General features: G+C 36.5%; 6 protein-coding genes across 6 annotated transcripts; 1 reads left to right on the top strand and 5 right to left on the bottom strand.

Moving 5' to 3' along the window:
- Positions 1-132: 132 nt before the first annotated feature.
- LOC121194202 (olfactory receptor 142-like) lies at positions 133-1,065 on the bottom strand. Its single transcript, XM_041056909.1, has one exon. It carries the CDS (start codon positions 1,063-1,065, stop codon positions 133-135), a length of 933 nt encoding a protein of 310 aa, XP_040912843.1.
- Positions 1,066-3,416: 2,351 nt separating this feature from the next.
- On the top strand, positions 3,417-4,349 carry LOC121194203 (olfactory receptor 4M1-like). The gene has a single exon (XM_041056910.1). The coding sequence runs from the start codon at positions 3,417-3,419 to the stop codon at positions 4,347-4,349; it is 933 nt and encodes a 310-aa protein (XP_040912844.1).
- Positions 4,350-7,032: 2,683 nt separating this feature from the next.
- LOC121194867 (olfactory receptor 6N2-like) lies at positions 7,033-7,971 on the bottom strand. The gene has a single exon (XM_041057984.1). It carries the CDS (start codon positions 7,969-7,971, stop codon positions 7,033-7,035), a length of 939 nt encoding a protein of 312 aa, XP_040913918.1.
- A 2,223-nt stretch (positions 7,972-10,194) lies between these two features.
- LOC121194555 (olfactory receptor 4P4-like) lies at positions 10,195-11,124 on the bottom strand. Its single transcript, XM_041057491.1, has one exon. It carries the CDS (start codon positions 11,122-11,124, stop codon positions 10,195-10,197), a length of 930 nt encoding a protein of 309 aa, XP_040913425.1.
- Positions 11,125-13,052: 1,928 nt separating this feature from the next.
- On the bottom strand, positions 13,053-13,982 carry LOC121194863 (olfactory receptor 10J4-like). Its single transcript, XM_041057954.1, has one exon. It carries the CDS (start codon positions 13,980-13,982, stop codon positions 13,053-13,055), a length of 930 nt encoding a protein of 309 aa, XP_040913888.1.
- Positions 13,983-15,867: 1,885 nt separating this feature from the next.
- LOC121194862 (olfactory receptor 10A7-like) lies at positions 15,868-16,872 on the bottom strand. Its single transcript, XM_041057953.1, has one exon. The coding sequence runs from the start codon at positions 16,870-16,872 to the stop codon at positions 15,868-15,870; it is 1,005 nt and encodes a 334-aa protein (XP_040913887.1).
- Positions 16,873-17,795: the final 923 nt, after the last annotated feature.

Here is a 17,795-nt window from a genome sequence, read left to right as displayed (position 1 = left end):
CTATGTACACGACAACATTACATCTGTTGCACTGCTGCTTTCTTGCAAAAAATGTTTATCTGTATTGATCCTGTTAAAAATAAGACAAATAAAAATAAGAAGAATTGAATTTGAGTTGCTAAACTAAAGAGGTCATTTTCTTCCACCACGAACTAAACACAGAATTCGGTTTCGTATTTTGGTCAGTTTAAATCCATATATTAATGGATTCATAAGTGGAGGAATAAGGAGAAATTCTATAGAGATGAAGTTTTGAAGGCTTTGAGGTAAATCTGCAGAGCCAAATCTCATGTACATCAAATCAAATACTATTACAACAAGGAAGGTAATTAAAGAAATTAAATGGGGAACACATGTCTGCATAAACTTGACCCTGTCATCTTTGGACTTTGCACATTTTCTTACAAGATGCATGTAAGTCCAAATTATGAAAAAGCCGTGAAACACATAGATGAAAATTGTCAGATATGCAAATACACTATTAGAAGAGGTGTCAGTGTCAGGGCAAGCAAGTTTAACAATAATCCAGTTCACACAAAAGATTTTCTGAATTTTCGAACTACATAATTTCAGTGTAGATGTTAGAATAATACTGATGGAGAAAATACAGAAAGGTGTTAGCCAGGAGAAACACACGAGCTGACAGAGCCTCCTCTTAGACATAAAGGAGTGGTAGTGCAGTGGTTGACATATAGCCACATACCTGTCGTAGGCCATAACTGCGAGAATGGACAAATCACAGCAAGCAAATGAGTACATGACAAAAGCCTGTAAAAGACATCCTTCATATGAGATTTCTTGAGACGACGACAGGAGATCTAAAAGGAATTTGGGGTAGAAACCTGTGGTCCCATAAAGTCCATTAATGCAAAAACTGCACAGTAAGATGTACATTGGTTCATGCAGGTTTTCATCTGTGATAATGACAGCGATGAGAGAGATATTGAAAAACAAAATCACACAATAGTACAGTAAAGTGAGTGAGAAGATACTAATTCTGTAATTCATTGTCTCATTTATCCCTGAAAGAACAAAGCTTCTTACAGAGGAAACATTTTCCATCATCACAGAACAAATTTCCACAGTTCTGCAAATCTTCAAAATCTCAGAGTGAAATTCTACCTCTCTACAACAAGCAGCAAGAAGTTACAGACTGAGAGGTTACGCTGTGCTGCCTGTTCTGACCCTCCTCTGCTTCCACACCATCTATTAATAACAGCTCTGACTGCAACGACAACAACAACAACAACAACTGGGAATTCAAACTCTAGAAACACTCATGAAAAAACCTCATCAAAACAACCAGGAAATTAATGTCCATGTACTTTTGATCACTTGCCAAAAATATCTGCATTGAATTGTAATGTTTTAAAGAATGCTCTGCAATACTCACTTTAATCATAATTATGAGTAAATTTGAACATCAATATTTAATAATGTAGTAAATCACAACAAAAAAAAAATTTAACTATGGGACTAAAACTAACTTGATTATTTTGAAATGAATTATGAGAAAAGGATTATCAATATGACAGACTCCTCACACTGAAACTGGCTCTGTCAGTTGTTTATATTTACCTGACTAGAACCTCCAGTGGTGGTGTTGATTATGACTCATGTCTGTCATGAAGAAAAGCTCAATAAACAGTTGTATGAATTATTCTTTTAGCAGTCATGAGTAACAGTTTTTGACAAGCCATGCTTCCTCTAGGGTGTCAGATCAGAAAATACTGAAATGGCTCATTTTAACAATTTTTGTCTTTTAATTTGAAGGACTTGTTACAATGTCAAGTGATGTCGAAATGAATTGTGCTAAAGGTTTTAAAGAGTAAGTTAAATTACCATTCACATGATGTTCATTATAACATTGTTTTTTTCCGTTTCAGAAAAAAATCCAGAGACTCCAGATGTGTCCTTGCCAGATCCAGGTGCCCTCACATCCCCACCTGACCTGTCTGAATACCTCACAACACCAATTAAAGCCCACACCCTCAACTCAGCCCCGAAGCCATCCAGACCGAAGTTTGTTTCCTACACATGGGTAGGTATTGAAGTTGTTGCTGATCATTCACTTGCCAGAATCTTTAGTCAATTCTTGTCTGACACAATGGACAAACTCCTTGCCAGTGAAGTCAAGGAAGTCTTCCTGACAGACCAGTTGGCTGGTCCTCCTTTTCCAGAAACTACTCTGTAAAGAAGAGATTAGTCATTGATCTTTCTTCTGCCCATGGTTCCTCAACACTCAGCATTAACAGCTTAGTCCCAGTCCAGATTTCTTAAAGCATTATAACACTGCTAATCACATCCATCTTGTAGGTCATGACACTTGGCTGGCAAAAGCTGACATCACTATGGCCTTTGAATTTCTGCCAGTACAAGCTGTTCATCTGATCTGACCTCTGGCTCTGGCATCGCAAGAACAGTCCCAAAATATTTTATAACCTTTCACAAGTCATTCACCTTCTATCCTGTCACATGGTCTCACCACCCTCACGTTTGTCTCCTCCGTCTATATTTCCTCTGAGAAAACAGCAGGATCCACATCACTTGAATTTCTCTGCACCACTCTAGATTCCAATTCCCTCCAAGACAACATTGTACTTGATGAAAAATGTAAAATGGGGCTCAGACTGTGGCATCATATTCTCTATTATATTATATTCATCATATTTTCTCTCATTCAGCGATTGGCTGCAACCAACTTATGGATCAGTTCCTGCTCCCTAAACCTCTGGGGCCGCTATCGTCCTGATACACCTGTTAGGGTCCTCTTTTTCAGACCAATAATGTATTAATCCAGCGTGTGGATTCATATATACGTATGTATAACTAACTGAGACAACCTCTGTTATGATTTGGTCCTATATAAATAAAATGTGTCTATTAACCTTCTGCAAAGACTAGAAGCTCTGGAGGGAAGCAGTGAAATACCTAACTTCTAACCTCCCTGCGCTGAATAATCTGTTTTTCATAATTCATTTCAAAATAATCAAAACTATGTTTTATCCCATAGTTACAATTTGTTTCTGGTGATTTAATACATTAATAAACATTGATGTTCAGACAAATTACTCATAATTATGATTAAAGTGAGTATTGCAGAGTATTCTTTAAAACATTACAATTCAATGCAGATATTTTTGGCAAGTGATCAAAAGTACATGGACATTAATTTCCTGGTTGTTTTGATGAGGTTTTTTTTCACGAGTGTTTCTAGAGTTTGAATTCCCAGTTGTTGTTGTTGTTGTCGTTGCAGTCAGAGCTGTTATTAATAGATGGTGTGGAAGCAGAGGAGGGTCAGAACAGGCAGCACAGCGTAACCTCTCAGTCTGTAACTTCTTGCTGCTTGTTGTAGAGAGGTAGAATTTCACTCTGAGATTTTGAAGATTTGCAGAACTGTGGAAATTTGTTCTGTGATGATGGAAAATGTTTCCTCTGTAAGAAGCTTTGTTCTCTCAGGTATAAATGAGACAATGAATTACAGAATTAGTATCTTCTCACTCACTTTACTGTACTATTGTGTGATTTTGTTTTTCAATATCTCTCTCATCGCTGTCATTATCACAGATGAAAACCTGCATGAACCAATGTACATCTTACTGTACAGTTTTTGCATTAATGGACTTTATGGGACCACAGGTTTCTACCCCAAATTCCTTTTAGATCTCCTGTCGTCGTCTCAAGAAATCTCATATGAAGGATGTCTTTTACAGGCTTTTGTCATGTACTCATTTGCTTGCTGTGATTTGTCCATTCTCGCAGTTATGGCTTACGACAGGTATGAGGCTATATGTCGACCACTGCACTACCACTCCTTTATGTCTAAGAGGAGGCTCTGTCAGCTCGTGTGTTTCTCCTGGCTAACACCTTTCTGTATTTTCTCCATCAATGTTATGCTAACGTCAAGGCTAAAGTTATGTGGTTCAAACATGCAGAAAATCTTTTGTGTGAACTGGATTATTGTTAAACTTGTTTGCCATGAAGCTGACACCTTTCCAAATAGTGTATTTGCATATCTGACAATTTTCATCTATGTGTTTCACGGCTTTTTCATAATTTGGACTTACATGCATCTTGTTAGAAAATGTGCAAAGTCCAAAGATGACAGGGTCAAGTTTATGCAGACATGTGTTCCCCATTTAATTTCTTTAATTACCTTCATTGTTGTTATATTATTTGATTTGATGTACATGAGATTTGGCTCGGCAGATTTACCTCAAAGCCTTCAAAACTTCATCTCTATAGAATTTCTCCTTATTCCTCCACTTATGAATCCATTAATATATGGATTTAAACTGACCAAAATACGAAACCGAATTCTGTGTTTAGTTCGTGGTGGAAGAAAATGACCTCTTTAGTTTAGCAACTCAAAGTTATTATTATTTTTTTTTTAACAGGAACAAAACAGATAAACATTGTTTGCTAGAAAGAAGCAGTGCAACAGATGTAATGTTGTCATGTACATACAGTATCCTTCATCCCTGGTTAAGGAAATAAATGCATTTGCTATATTTTGATGTCTGGGACTTTCCTGAAAATGTTTTCTTGAACATGAGGCCTGCTTACCTCAGTATATGTGTACATGTGTGCTACATGCAACATGTATGAAAATATGAATATGTTTCTGGTTCTCTCTGTGTATGTAATGTGAGTAGTGAGCTAATATGTCCTAACACAGTGCACTCTTACCTGACCTGGATGAGTTATTTACTGAAACTTGACGAAGCTCCTTCAGAGCAACTGAAGACATTATACAACTGCTTTCACAGGCTGAGTAGGCAACACAACTAGCAAACTGATTTTGATTGTAGAGTTTATATTCATTTTGAGTTTCACCTCAGAGGCATAAAGTCTTTACAGTCTACACAAGTGCACCTACACAGGTATGTTCATATATTTTGGCTGCTCTGACCTTTTCTCACAGACCAGGCTTCATTGACAAATCCCTTAGTAAACTCTGGTGACCTATTACCAGCTTGGATCCAACACACTTTAACCTGAGCCGAGGTCTGATCAGCCACAATAACTGAAAATACCTGTGGGTGTCCAGGGCCTAACTACTTTGTTCCACTGTTGACCACTGTAAGTTCAAGTTTTATTTCAATAACACCCTCAGTGTTAAATCAGTTGTCAACGTATAACAAATCTTGGATACTTTAACAAGGCTGTAGGTTTATCTTATGTGTTCTTGGTTTTTTCAACATATGGAGTCACATGCATTTTATTAGAACTTTGAAGCTTATGCAGACTGATATTTCCCAACGTATAACTTTATTTTAAATTACTGGTTGAAGTTTAACAAATACTGTAAAGTTGAACACTTTGTTGGTCAACATATATAGGACCCTGTATATATGAGGCCTGTAGCCATTCTAGAGAGATTTTCAGAAGAAGCATGAACCAGAGATCATGATATATTGAGTGGACTTGTTTTTGTTATATTAAATAAAATTAGAGAATTAATGCTGTTTCATATTTTGTTCAGTTTAAATCCATTCATTAGAGGAGGAATCAGGAGAAATTTTATAGAGATTAAATTTTGAAGGCTGTGAGGTAAATCTGTGGAGCCAAATCACATGTACATCATGTCAAAACCAAAATTCTCACAACTGCAAAAGTGACTAAAGAGGCAAATGGATCACACACGTCTGCATAAATTTCTAAAAAGGTAATACAATTAGATAATATAAAGGTAATACAATTAGATAATCATAATACAGTTATTCAATACCACTTCCAGACAACACTATTCAGTTTGTGTGGTGCGTTGACTGATGTTCAGTGAGGCACATGTCTTTAAAGCGAGAAAGAGGAAGGAGAGAAGTGGTATTGGCTGACTGGGTCTGCTCTCAACATGGACTAATGTGTGACTTTTAGCAACAGGCTTCTGTAGCACTTCTGCATATTCATTTCAGAGGCACAGATGTGCCAGCAAACCCCATGTTGAGCACAAGGCACATTTAAATTGGTTCTCATTTAACACATTTCATTTATTCTTCTTATTGTTGTCTTCCTTGCTTTTATCACACACCAACACATTTTCTATACTGGATTTCATGCATATACCAGCAATGTTACTGTTATTACCTTATTGTTTTGTTATTGAGTTCATGTTTCATATTTGTGTTTTATGTGGCCTTTATCCAAAAAGAGTTTCCTCTTGTGGGACAATAAAGATCAGAACTGAACTGAACTGAACTGAACCAAGCATGTTAGTTCATGAAACCTTCAAAGCAAAACACCAGTAAATGGAGTCACAGCAGCCAGAACTGCCAGGTAGACACTGTAAAAGTAGAGCCATCAGAGTAAAGTCAAACAAGGGAAATAGCAATCCAGGGAGGCTGGCCACAGATTACACTCCCAGACCGTAATTAGTTAGTGGATCTAACTCTGGAACCACAGGCACACTAACTTTCTCTCTATTTTAAAATCACAACATGGATTCAGTGATTCTGCACCAGCACAGGTGTAAACTGTCACATACCCTGACAGCAGAGGGATCATTCCCTGTACGTATTGAATGTGTAACACAATGGAGATGATACGATATAGAACAGACAGATAACAAGCACAGAAAATACACATTAATATGCGTCTAAAGCTTCCTCCTTGGCTTTGTCCTCATCTGCTGCAGTTAACTAAACCAACTAAACCAAGGCACACATCAGATAACTTGGCAGACAGAGATTTGAAGATGGTCAGCTTTGCATTTTCCCGTATGGAGGTTGCTGGTGCACATTTTAGCAGAGAGAAGCTTTAGATTATGTTATGTATAACAGTGATAATTATGGTTGAGTTCATTTCAGTTCTGATAACCTCTCCCTTCCAAACTAATCAAAGCAACCAAACCACAGTCATTTTTTTCATTAAGTATTTCATGTCATGTCTGCAAGTAATGGGATAGGGCAGGGTTGTGGCTTTGTGCTAATGAAGAATAATATTACATTTGAAAAACAGGACAGAAAAGAGATAGACATGTTACATGATTTTATTATTCCGAATGAATTTAAACATTCCCTCACCTCAGTCAGTCTACCCTGACAGGACACTTTCTTTCTGTTGTTGAAAAAAAACAAAAATTCTGTTTCGAATTTTGGTCAGTTTTAACCCGTAAACCAGAGGATTCACAAGTGGAGGAATTAAAATAAATTCTATGGCCATGAAGTTCTGAAGGCTCTGTGATGACATTCCCAAACCAAACCGAGTGTACATTAAATCAAACAACACAGCAAAGGCAAAATTGAACAAAGAGACTAAATGTGGAACACATGTTTGCTTAAACTTCTTCCTGCTCTCTTTGGATGTTAGGCATGTTTTCACCAGATGCATATAAGACAACACAAGAAAGAAAAAGTGAACAATGTAAATTGCAATGTTGAAATATGCAACACCAGTATTTGCTGCAGAGGTATTGCAAGCCAGTTTACCAATTAGTGCATTTGAGCAGTAAAGTTTAGGTATGTGTGAGTCACACAATTTTGTCTGAAAAATTGTCATTGTGTTACTGAACATGCAAAAAAGAGGTAAGAGCCAAGAGAAAGCCACTAACAGAGATATTCTCTGTGTAGTCATAACAGCGTGGTACATTAGTGGCTGGCACATAGCCACATATCTGTCGTATGCCATAACAGCTAGAATGGATAACTCACTTCCAGATGATGAGTGTATCACAAAACTCTGCAGAAGGCATCCAGCATAAGAGATGACATGAGAGGGAGATAGAAGATCGGTGAGGAACTTTGGGTAAAAGCCCACTGTCCCATAAAGTCCATTAATACAAAGATTACAGAGGAAGATGTACATAGGCTCATGAAGTTTCCGGTCCACAACGATGGTTATGATGAGAACAAGATTTACTATCCAAATTGCTGCATAACACAGTAAAGTGAGAGCAAACAGAATGATCCTGTGTTGCACTGTGTAATTCAGTCCTGAAAGCATAAAAAATGCTAGTACAGAAACATTATCCATTAAACCCTGCTGGAAACTGGCACAATTTCATTCATTTAAAGCTTGTTTCAACCTGTGCAGATTATAAGGTGTCATTTCTGAGAAACATCTTTGAAAAGCATGTTCCTGGGTTGCTGGTGGGGCAGTGAGCATCCTGAGCTGAGTGTCTCTGACTCTGACCTTACCAGTGTTGGTTCTTCTGTTTAAATCAGCTCTCTCTGATGACTCAACACAAACTGAGAATTCAAGTTGCAGTGTTGGAGAGACGTAACTAAAAATAGTTTCTTTAGGTTCATAGCAAATGGATCAGAACCCTATGAATATTTCAACATATAGTCAGATACAGTTAATGGAGAAATGTTAGTTCTGATGCAGAACAAAATGCCTATGAGTGTGATTTTTTTTTTTGTAAGTGAGTTTGGCATCAGGAGAATGGTTTATTTTGAACAGCTTTTATACATATGCTTGCACAATTAAAGTCCACGTTATTACAATGTGGACCTCATTTTTGTGGTTTTGGCCCTCACTCCTATGGTTAATATTGACTCTAGTCAACAAGTTAATTGCTGAGATTTGGGGATGTGGCAACATAGAAGTCAAATAGGGCAAGAAACATGAGGAACTGAACAGTCATGGACAGATTAAACGCACTCTTTGGGTCGACTGATGAAACAAAGAGGTCTTGGTTCTTGAGGGCTGTATCTATATCTATCTATATCTGTGTGTGTGTGTAAGTATAATTAAAAACTGAAAAGCAATATTATAAACATGTGCGCCACATAACCTTGATAATGAGATTGTTAATCTACCCTTTAACACAAATAAAGTAGAGCTCAGCATATAACCACTTATCTGTCATAGCCCGTTAGCAATAGAATAGAGAAATCAGCACGAGCTGAAGAGTGCAACACAAAACCCTGCACAAGACATCCAGCATAAGAGATGACATGAGTGAGAGACAAAAGATCACTGAGGAATTTAGGATAGAAACCTGCTGTCCCATAGAGTCCATTGATGCACAGATTACAGAGGAAGATATAACTTTAATAGCACATTTATTTAAGATAAGACAGACAAAGGTACTGACACAGAGCATGTACGTTCAATTTTCAATTTTATTTCAGTTACAAACATCTTATAAAATAAACAAAGATCATTTCACACAAATGTCACAGTCAATAACCGAAAAAGAATAGGCTGAAGCACAAAGCTTATTATTGCTTTTCCTATACCATCCAAGGAATAACCCAGAATATCAACAGTAAAACAAAGAAAAATAAAATAAAATACAAGAACTACATTACACCTACCACATTACACCTAAATTCTAATCCTTGACTGCTTTGCATTTTATCGACTCACATTATAGGAATTAATTACATTTTAAAGTTTTCTTAAACTCCAACAGGGAACTACATAATTTCAATTCATCTTTAAGTCTATTCCACAATTTGAAACATCTATATTTTATATTTGTTCTCACTTTGCACATTTCAAACATAAACAATCCTCTTAAATGATAATTTCCTTCTCTTAATTTAAATAGAGTCTGAATGAAAATAGGAACGCTATTTTTCACCACCCGAAAAAGCACCCCAAGTGTCTGTAAATACACAATATCCATAAATTTCAAAATAGAGGATCCTATAAACAATTGATTAGTTGGTTGTTGGTATCCAACTTTGTTTATTATTCTAATGGCTCTTTTCTGGAGTTTAATAATTGGGTCTATATTTGTTTTATATGAATTTCCCCAAACTAAAGCACAATATGACATGTAAGGCAGAACAAGTGAAGAATACAGTACATGCAGACATTTCTTATTTAACAAATCTCTTACTTCATAAAGAACAGCAACTGATTTAGATAATTTCCTTTTGATATATTCTATATGTGGCTTCCAACACAGTTTATGATCTATAATCACTCCCAAAAACTTAGTTTCATTTACCCTTTCAATTTCAACACCATTTAAATTCAGTTTTATGTCACAGTTGGCCTCAATTCCACCAAACACGGTAAAATTAGTCGGTTTAGTTGTATAGGTATATTAAAGATTATTATTATTATTATTATAATTCAATTTTACTAAGAAAAACATTAATGAAAGGTTAAGTGATTATGCTACAAAATATTTCCTCTATGTGGTATTTGAACTTCCATACTAAGCATCTTAGGCAGATGATAAAATACGATATCAACTTACTTTCTACTGATTCCACATTAGTACTTCCCATTTAGCAACTAAAGTTTATGTCTAGCACACAAAAATTGTATAATTCTGTTTCTTATTTGTGTCAACTTTAAACCATATATGAGGGGATTGATAATTGGAGGAATAATGAGAAATTCTATCGCCATAAAATTCTGGACGCCTTCTGGTAACTTTTCTGAGCCAAATCTCATGTACAACAAATCAAAAAGTAAAGAAACCACAACTATAATTAAACATAATAAATGTGGCAGACATGTCTGCATAAACTTGCTTCTGTTTTCACTGGAAAAAATGCATTTTCTGATTAGACACATGTAAGACCAAACAATAAAAACAACATGCAAAAAATAAAAAGTGTAATTAAAAGCTGGAATAACAATGCTTGCTACTGAGGCAGAACAAGCTAATTTACCAATCAAATAATTAATACAGTAGATTTTTGGTATATGTGAGCCACATAACCTTGGTATTGATGTTGTTATTGTCCCCATTAACACCAAATAAATAGGTACAAGCCAAGCAAAAAACACAAACATGCCAATTTTTTCTTTAGTCATCACAGAGTGGTATACCAGAGGTCGACATATAGCCACATATCTGTCATAGGCCATTAGCACTAGAATAGAGAAATCAGCACCAGCTGAAGAGTGTAACACAAAACCCTGCACAAGACATCCAGCATAAGAGATGACATGAGTGGGAGACAAAAGATCACTGAGGAATTTAGGATAGAAACCTGCTGTCCCATAGAGTCCATTGATGCACAGATTACAGAGGAAGATGTACATGGGCTCATGAAGGTTTTTATCCACAATGATTGTCACAGTAATGGTCACATTTATCAGCCAGATCACACAGTAACACAGCAAAGTGAGAGCAAAGAGAGTGACTCTGTAGTTTGTTGTCCCACTTAACCCTGACAGAGTAAACATAGTAATTACTGAAACATTATCCATCATAAAATATTACACTTTATCAGTTTTTATTTGTCATTTTAATATTAGTAATTCCATTTGCACAGCCTAATTTGTGGGAGGAAAAACAGAGGCATCCTGTTCTATCTCTACCCGTCCCTTATGTGATGAGTTTATATTCTCTCATGGCAGTGACACTTGATGATGCTGTTAACATGGGACCTCAAACTTCCAGTCAGTGATGTTGCAATTTGCTTTCATTGAAAAGGAGTCATCTCATATGTAAGAGTATAGCATTTCCTTTTAAACTCAGAGTATATATATCTATGTTTATTATAAAGTACTATCATTGCTGCATTGTGTGACATCACTGTAACAAAGTTTGATGGAGCCACTATATTCTTGGGTAGAACTGACAGTGGGCTCACTCACAGCGTTGATGACAAGCACTGTGCAAGCACAATGTATTCATAGAGAGTTGGATAGGCCACAATTTAAAAAAATAAAAGCCCTCTGCAATACAAAAAAAATTTCCCTGTTGACCATCCTTATAAAACATGTCAAATAAAACAGAAAGTCAACTGTTATTCTTTTTATTATGCTTTTTTTTAATCCAAGGAAGTTTTATATTTTTAAAACTTTCCTAAAGCCTAAAAAAAAGTATGCCATCTGATTATGCCATCCCAACGGCTTCTGGTTGCAGAGTCAGCAGAAGAAAAACTAACGTGCATGTGCAGAGGGCCACAGCAGTGAGAGCTGACGCTCCTTCAGTAGGTGTTGACATAACATAATTAAACAGTGGGAATGAGTGCTAATATTAGCAAACTAGGCTAATTAGTTTTCATAGTCTATGGTGTGTCAGTAGCTCATGACAGACATTGACAGCACATCTTGTAATAACAACCCTCACTACAAATGGAGATGCCCTCGTATTGACTCCATGAGTTGGATGAAAATTCTTTCTTGACTGAACTAATTTTAAGAAATGAATCCTACAAAAGGGTCTTAAGTTTGCGTGGTTTCATACTTGGGGCAGGCTAGTTAGCCCTTGTCTAAGAAAAAAAAATGATAAGACTGTTAATTCATGAAAAACACAGAATTTAGTTTTCTGCTTTATTTTTAAGTATTTAAAAATGTCCCTTTTACAAGCAAAAAAAAAAAAAAATTAGGTTGTATTTGGACTAATGTATTTGGTAAATTAACACTATCTCAGATACCTGTTTTTGTTTATTTTTTATGTGTAACCTCACAAAAAAAATTAGTCTGATATGTCCCATGGTTGGATGCAATGTAGGTAGTAAGCTATTTAACCAGACAGGTTGTTTACATTAGAACAGGTAAACACATTTCTTACACTTTTTATCCTATGTTTCTGGTTTTTAAAGGTTAAAAAAACACCACCATCCCCCAAATACTGATACAAATATGAGACACAATAAAAACAGCTAATTTATACTTTTTATATGGTGTGACTAAGGCTAGCAATAGAAGTAAAAATCTTGGAATAATGAGCACAACCAAGTCAAATTAATGCGAGGTTTTCCTTTCTGCAGACACGGCATGATTGCAGCATTAGTCATAAAAGACAACAGGGTTGAGTGGAAGCTATGATTTTACCCTTTGGTTTGTGTGTTAGCATTATGTTAAGAATATTATGACTGACTTTACACCAATCAGCATATTTTAAGATTAGGAAAAACACGTTCACACTAGTAAATATTATATAGGGAAACAAAGATTAGAGTTACAGGGTCAATCTTAAAAGTAGACATTAGTATCTGTACTTCAGTGTTTTGAACCAGGTAGCAGATTAATTTGACACAGTTATGCATGCACACAGTTCTCCTTTAGCTAAACTGCGAGAGTTAATTAAGATGACAGATGGTTTTTGTTAGTGTCACCCCACTATTCATAGCTGCTGCTTCTGTGTTTAATAGAATCGTAGTCATTGTATGTGGTGTGGTTCAGACTCATTATTTCTTATTCCTTGATAACATCCTTAAGATGTGTTTTCTGATGTGTGGTAGTTTAAGGCCATATATGAGAGGATTCAGAACTGGAGGAATGACGACAAACTCCAGCGATAAAATCACCGCCACAAATGGGTTTATCTCTTCAAGATTATAGCGGCTCAAGGCAATGTCACAAAATCCTGTGATGGAGTAAATCACAAATGAAACCATGTGTGGCAGACAGCTCTGTAATACTTTACCTTTGAATTCTGCTGATTTCTTCCAGCAGACAATTACAATTCGTAAATAAGTATAAAGGACATAGAAAAGGGGAAGGAAAACTGTAGCTATGGTCAAAAGCATACCTACAATGTTGTTGACAGCAGTGGTGACACATGATAATTTTACAACGTTCCAGTTGGCACAAAACACTTTTTGTATCTCGTTGCCACATAAAGGAAGCCTGGCAGACAAAGAAATGCATGCTGTAAGGACAAAAGCTGGAAAACTCCAAGCAATTGCTGCCAAGCTAAAAACAGTTTTAGAGGTCATCTTTCTGTGATAGTGTAAAGGATCACACACAGCAACATATCTATCGTGAGCCATAACGCCAAGAATGGTCATTTCACAGGAAGCATATGTGTAAATGACAAAGATCTGAGTGAAACAAGCTGGACGTGAGATCAAATGAGAATCGGACACGAGGTCCACAAGGAATCTGGGGAAGAAACCAGCAGAGCCGTACAGAGAGTTGACAGATAACAAAGCAATAAACATGTACATGGGCTCATGCAACAATTTTTCCTGTGATATCACCAGTATAATGACAAGATTAGCAGAGACAATAAAGCTGTAGAGCAGGAGGCAAAAGACAAAGGCTGGATATTGGTAGTGTCCGATGTTCACAAACATGGTGAAGTTAAAGTAAAAGGAAACCGTGCTGTTCTCCATTCCACTCACACTAAATCAAAGAATTCAGTAGTTTGGTCTTTGTTGAGGAAATCAGTGATCTGATTCGACAGCATCTGTGAGAAGGAAAATTAAACAGTTGTGTGATAAAGTCCTAACCAACTTAAATATAGACAATGAAACACAATGTCATATAATACTGGTCAAGACTAGTCATGCCTACAGTAGTTTAAGTCTACTTACCAAACTAGAGGTCTGCTCTACATTTTGCTCTTGGTAAGATCTGTAAACACACCACAGGTGTAGGTAATAAGGAGGAGTTAAGTTAATGTCGTCACAGTATTTCTACCTTGGAGAATTCTGACACTAACTTTATCGTCATAGAGTAATTTATTATTTGCCATAATTTATTACAATATCTGGGATCTATGTAACGTCTTGTTTATAACACTGCCAGTTGCATTTTTATTATGAGGTTGTGTTCACAGCATACAGGGATGTAAAGTGGTTGGCTGTTATGGTTTTCTCATGTTTCCATCATTTTTGACATTTGACCTTGAAATACTATACAGACAACTTACTAGTTATTTCATCTCACCACAATTTGTACATCGGCGACCAGCCTGCTAATGGCTGAAGTCTATGCAGTTTGTTCAAGTTATTAATAGAAGACAGGATGAGGTGTGAAGTGTGTAGAGGTAGACATAAACCCATCTGTCAGTTCTTACAGCAAACCAGTTAGGAAACAGTTGTCTATTTACATCCCCAGCAAACACAGAGCAACATTAGCATTAATTTGGTGTTGTGCTTTTAAAATATTCACTCTCCTTTAAACTCACTTTTAGTCTCAAGCAGCTCCTGAGGGAAATATTTTAATCTTCAACTTACTACATGCAAGGTTCACTACAAACTAGTCCTCAACTTTGTCTGTCTGCTGTTTCTCAGAGCTTTTTTTCCGAAAACATCAAACATAGTGGGATAATAGGGATTAATTAATTAACTTTAAGCTTTAGCATTTCAACATGAAATTAATACTTCAGCTTCAGCTAGTGTTGGATCGTCTACTGTTCTTGCCACTGCAGCACACAGGCCAGGACATCCTGTCTACTGTACATCAGCGGTGCTTAGTCCTGATGTGTTCACTGACCTAGCCCTGTTTACCACCTGACAATTACTTTGTCATCTAAGTTATTCATTCGCAGGCTTTCATTCCTGTCCTGCACCGCAGTGAGGAAGTAAGGCAATGACACACTGTGCTGTCATGCACTCACTCTCTGCATCAGATACATGGCTTGTCTTTGTAAAATCATATATTTTAGGTCCAGGTTTTAGACCAGGTTTTGTAATTCATTTAAAGCTTATTGTGGTTAGAGTGGGAGCATAAGCCCTTTCAAGAATTAAATTTTTATTCATTGTGTGGACATAATTTTAAACAATAAGATCAGTTTGTTAACATGAACATATAGGTCAGAACCTCAGAGAAACAGAAAATGTTTGACAAGAACATTCACTATAATGAGTGTTCGCTGTGATCAGTGAGGATCGTTTTCACCTAACACTGTGTCATTTACCCTGATAGTCAGTAAACATCAAGCTGAGTACTCAGGTGAAGATTTAATTGGGAAAGAATGAATTTACTAGATGGAGTCTTATAAGTCAGATACAATGTTTGTGAATGACATACAATTTAAGCAAGTTCAAGCAAATTGCAATTCACATCAGTCTCAACTGAACTAAACATCCTGCACATTTTAAGCAACGGTAGCATGTTAATCACACATTTCACTCCACAGACTGGGCCATGACATCTATGATCATAAATTTATAGTCAAACTAAACAGAGAGACATTTTCAGAGAGCCTTGTTCTGATCACAGCATTAGAACGTTAATTGATAGGACAACAGATACTCTGTCCTTGAACATCTTTCATGGGTTTATATCTGGTTTACAACACAGAACATTCACATGATCAGTTTGGACTGTTCTAGAGGAATTCCTCTTAGTTTGGGGTTCTAAGTGTAACATCTTGAAAATGTGTTTTCTGATTTCTGGTAATTTAAGGCCATATATAAGAGGATTCAGAACTGGAGGGATGACAACAAATTCTAGCGACAAAGTTACAGCCACAAATGGATTTATTTCTTCAAGGTTTTGTCGACTCAAGGCAACATCACTAAATGAAGTGAGGGAATAGACCCCAACTGAAATAACATGTGGAAGACAGCTCTGTAACACTTTTTCCCTGACTTCTGATGAGTTTTTCCAACAAACAATAACAATTCTCAGATAAGTATACAAGATAAAACCAAAGGGAAGGAAGGTTATAATTATGGCCGCCATCATCGCAACAATATTGTTAATAGCAGTGGTAAGACATGATAATTTTACAATATTCCAGCTGGCACAGTATACCTTCTGTATATTATTACCACATAGAGGAAGCCTGACAAGCATAATAATGCTTAATGTAAGGTAACAGGCTGGACACATCCAAGCAAAGAATGCCAAGGTATAGACAGTTTTAGAGTTCATCTTTCTGTGATAGTGTAAGGGATGACATACAGCAACATATCTGTCATATGCCATGATGGTAAGAATGGTAATTTCATAGGAAGCATATGTGTAAATAACAAAGATCTGAGTGAAACACGCTGGACGTGAGATCAAATGAGAATCAGACACAAGGTCCACGAGGAATCTGGGGAAGAAACCAGCAGAGCCGTACAGAGAGTTGAAAGACAAAAATGCAATGAAAATATACATGGGTTTATGGAGTGTGCTCTCCCGGGATATTATCAACATTACAACAAGATTTGCAGACACAATACAGCTGTAAAGCAGGAGGAAGAAGACAAAGGCTAGGTAATAGTAGGGTCCAATGTTCACGAACATGGTGAGGTTAAAGTAAAAGGAGACAGTGCTGTTTTCCATTCTCTAAGTCAAAGGAGAGAGGAAAAAAATCTTTGTATCTGTTCTTATACAATTTCTTATTCTGTTTAAAAAAAATCAGCAGTCTTGATAAACTAAACAGGCAGCATCACTGAAAATTTTAGTAATTTTAGTAATCTTTTTCACTTGGTTTTGGTGATACCTGTAAGCAGGTAAACCAACACTCTGGCTTTTGGGAGCTGTACAAAGACGTTTATCTTGTCCAGACTGGTAGATGTTACCACATGATTTCACCTCTGGAGATTCGTTCCCCACAATGGCTGGTGTAATGCGTTAGGGAGAGTTTACATGTTAGCAAGCTGATGTGAGCATTTAGTTCCAATGTTTTGCCTAAGTATAGCTTCAGCTGTTAGCATGTCTGTAGACTCTTAGTGCTTAGTTATTATTTCAGTTACCACCCGTCCTCACCCTGCAGCTGTGCAAAAACAACAAACAAAAATAATCTGCTGTAACTTTCTAATGACGTGAATAAGTTTAAAGAAAAGGAGAAGGAAAAATCACATCACCACTTAAAGGAAAAGGTGTGGAGCTGCTATTTTCTCCCTGCCAAAGACTGATACAGCACATCTAAAATGTCTAAATGTGTAAAAAAAAAAAAAGTCCCATAATTCATAATACAAAATAATGAAAAAAAAAAAGTCAACAAACCTGATATGTCTTGTGTGGTTGGCACTATGCTGTGGGTTTGTGCTTATCTGTAGTAACATTTATTGTGTTCTTTTAAATGATTTCCCAACCATGTATTGTTTACATTAGTCCATTCTAATGGATATGTGTGACATGTGAAGAAAAACCGGAGTCAAATTCCTTGTTTGTATGTACAAACTTGTATGTACAAACTTGGCCAATAAACCTGATTCTGATTCTGATTCTGATGTGTGAAGTCCAGAAAGTATGTGATTAAA

Source organism: Toxotes jaculatrix, chromosome 15 (assembly GCF_017976425.1).
Source record: "Toxotes jaculatrix isolate fToxJac2 chromosome 15, fToxJac2.pri, whole genome shotgun sequence".
NCBI lineage: Eukaryota > Metazoa > Chordata > Actinopteri > Toxotidae > Toxotes > Toxotes jaculatrix.
This window is presented reverse-complemented; position numbering and strand designations above follow the sequence as displayed.

What these genes read in the sequence shown, in the direction of transcription:
- LOC121194202 (XM_041056909.1), bottom strand. Translation starts at nt 1,065, where the DNA reads ATGATGGAAAATGTTTCCTCTGTAAGAAGCTTTGTTCTTTCAGGGATA.
- LOC121194203 (XM_041056910.1), top strand. Translation starts at nt 3,417, where the DNA reads ATGATGGAAAATGTTTCCTCTGTAAGAAGCTTTGTTCTCTCAGGTATA.
- LOC121194867 (XM_041057984.1), bottom strand. Translation starts at nt 7,971, where the DNA reads ATGGATAATGTTTCTGTACTAGCATTTTTTATGCTTTCAGGACTGAAT.
- LOC121194555 (XM_041057491.1), bottom strand. Translation starts at nt 11,124, where the DNA reads ATGATGGATAATGTTTCAGTAATTACTATGTTTACTCTGTCAGGGTTA.
- LOC121194863 (XM_041057954.1), bottom strand. Translation starts at nt 13,982, where the DNA reads ATGGAGAACAGCACGGTTTCCTTTTACTTTAACTTCACCATGTTTGTG.
- LOC121194862 (XM_041057953.1), bottom strand. Translation starts at nt 16,872, where the DNA reads ATGGAAAACAGCACTGTCTCCTTTTACTTTAACCTCACCATGTTCGTG.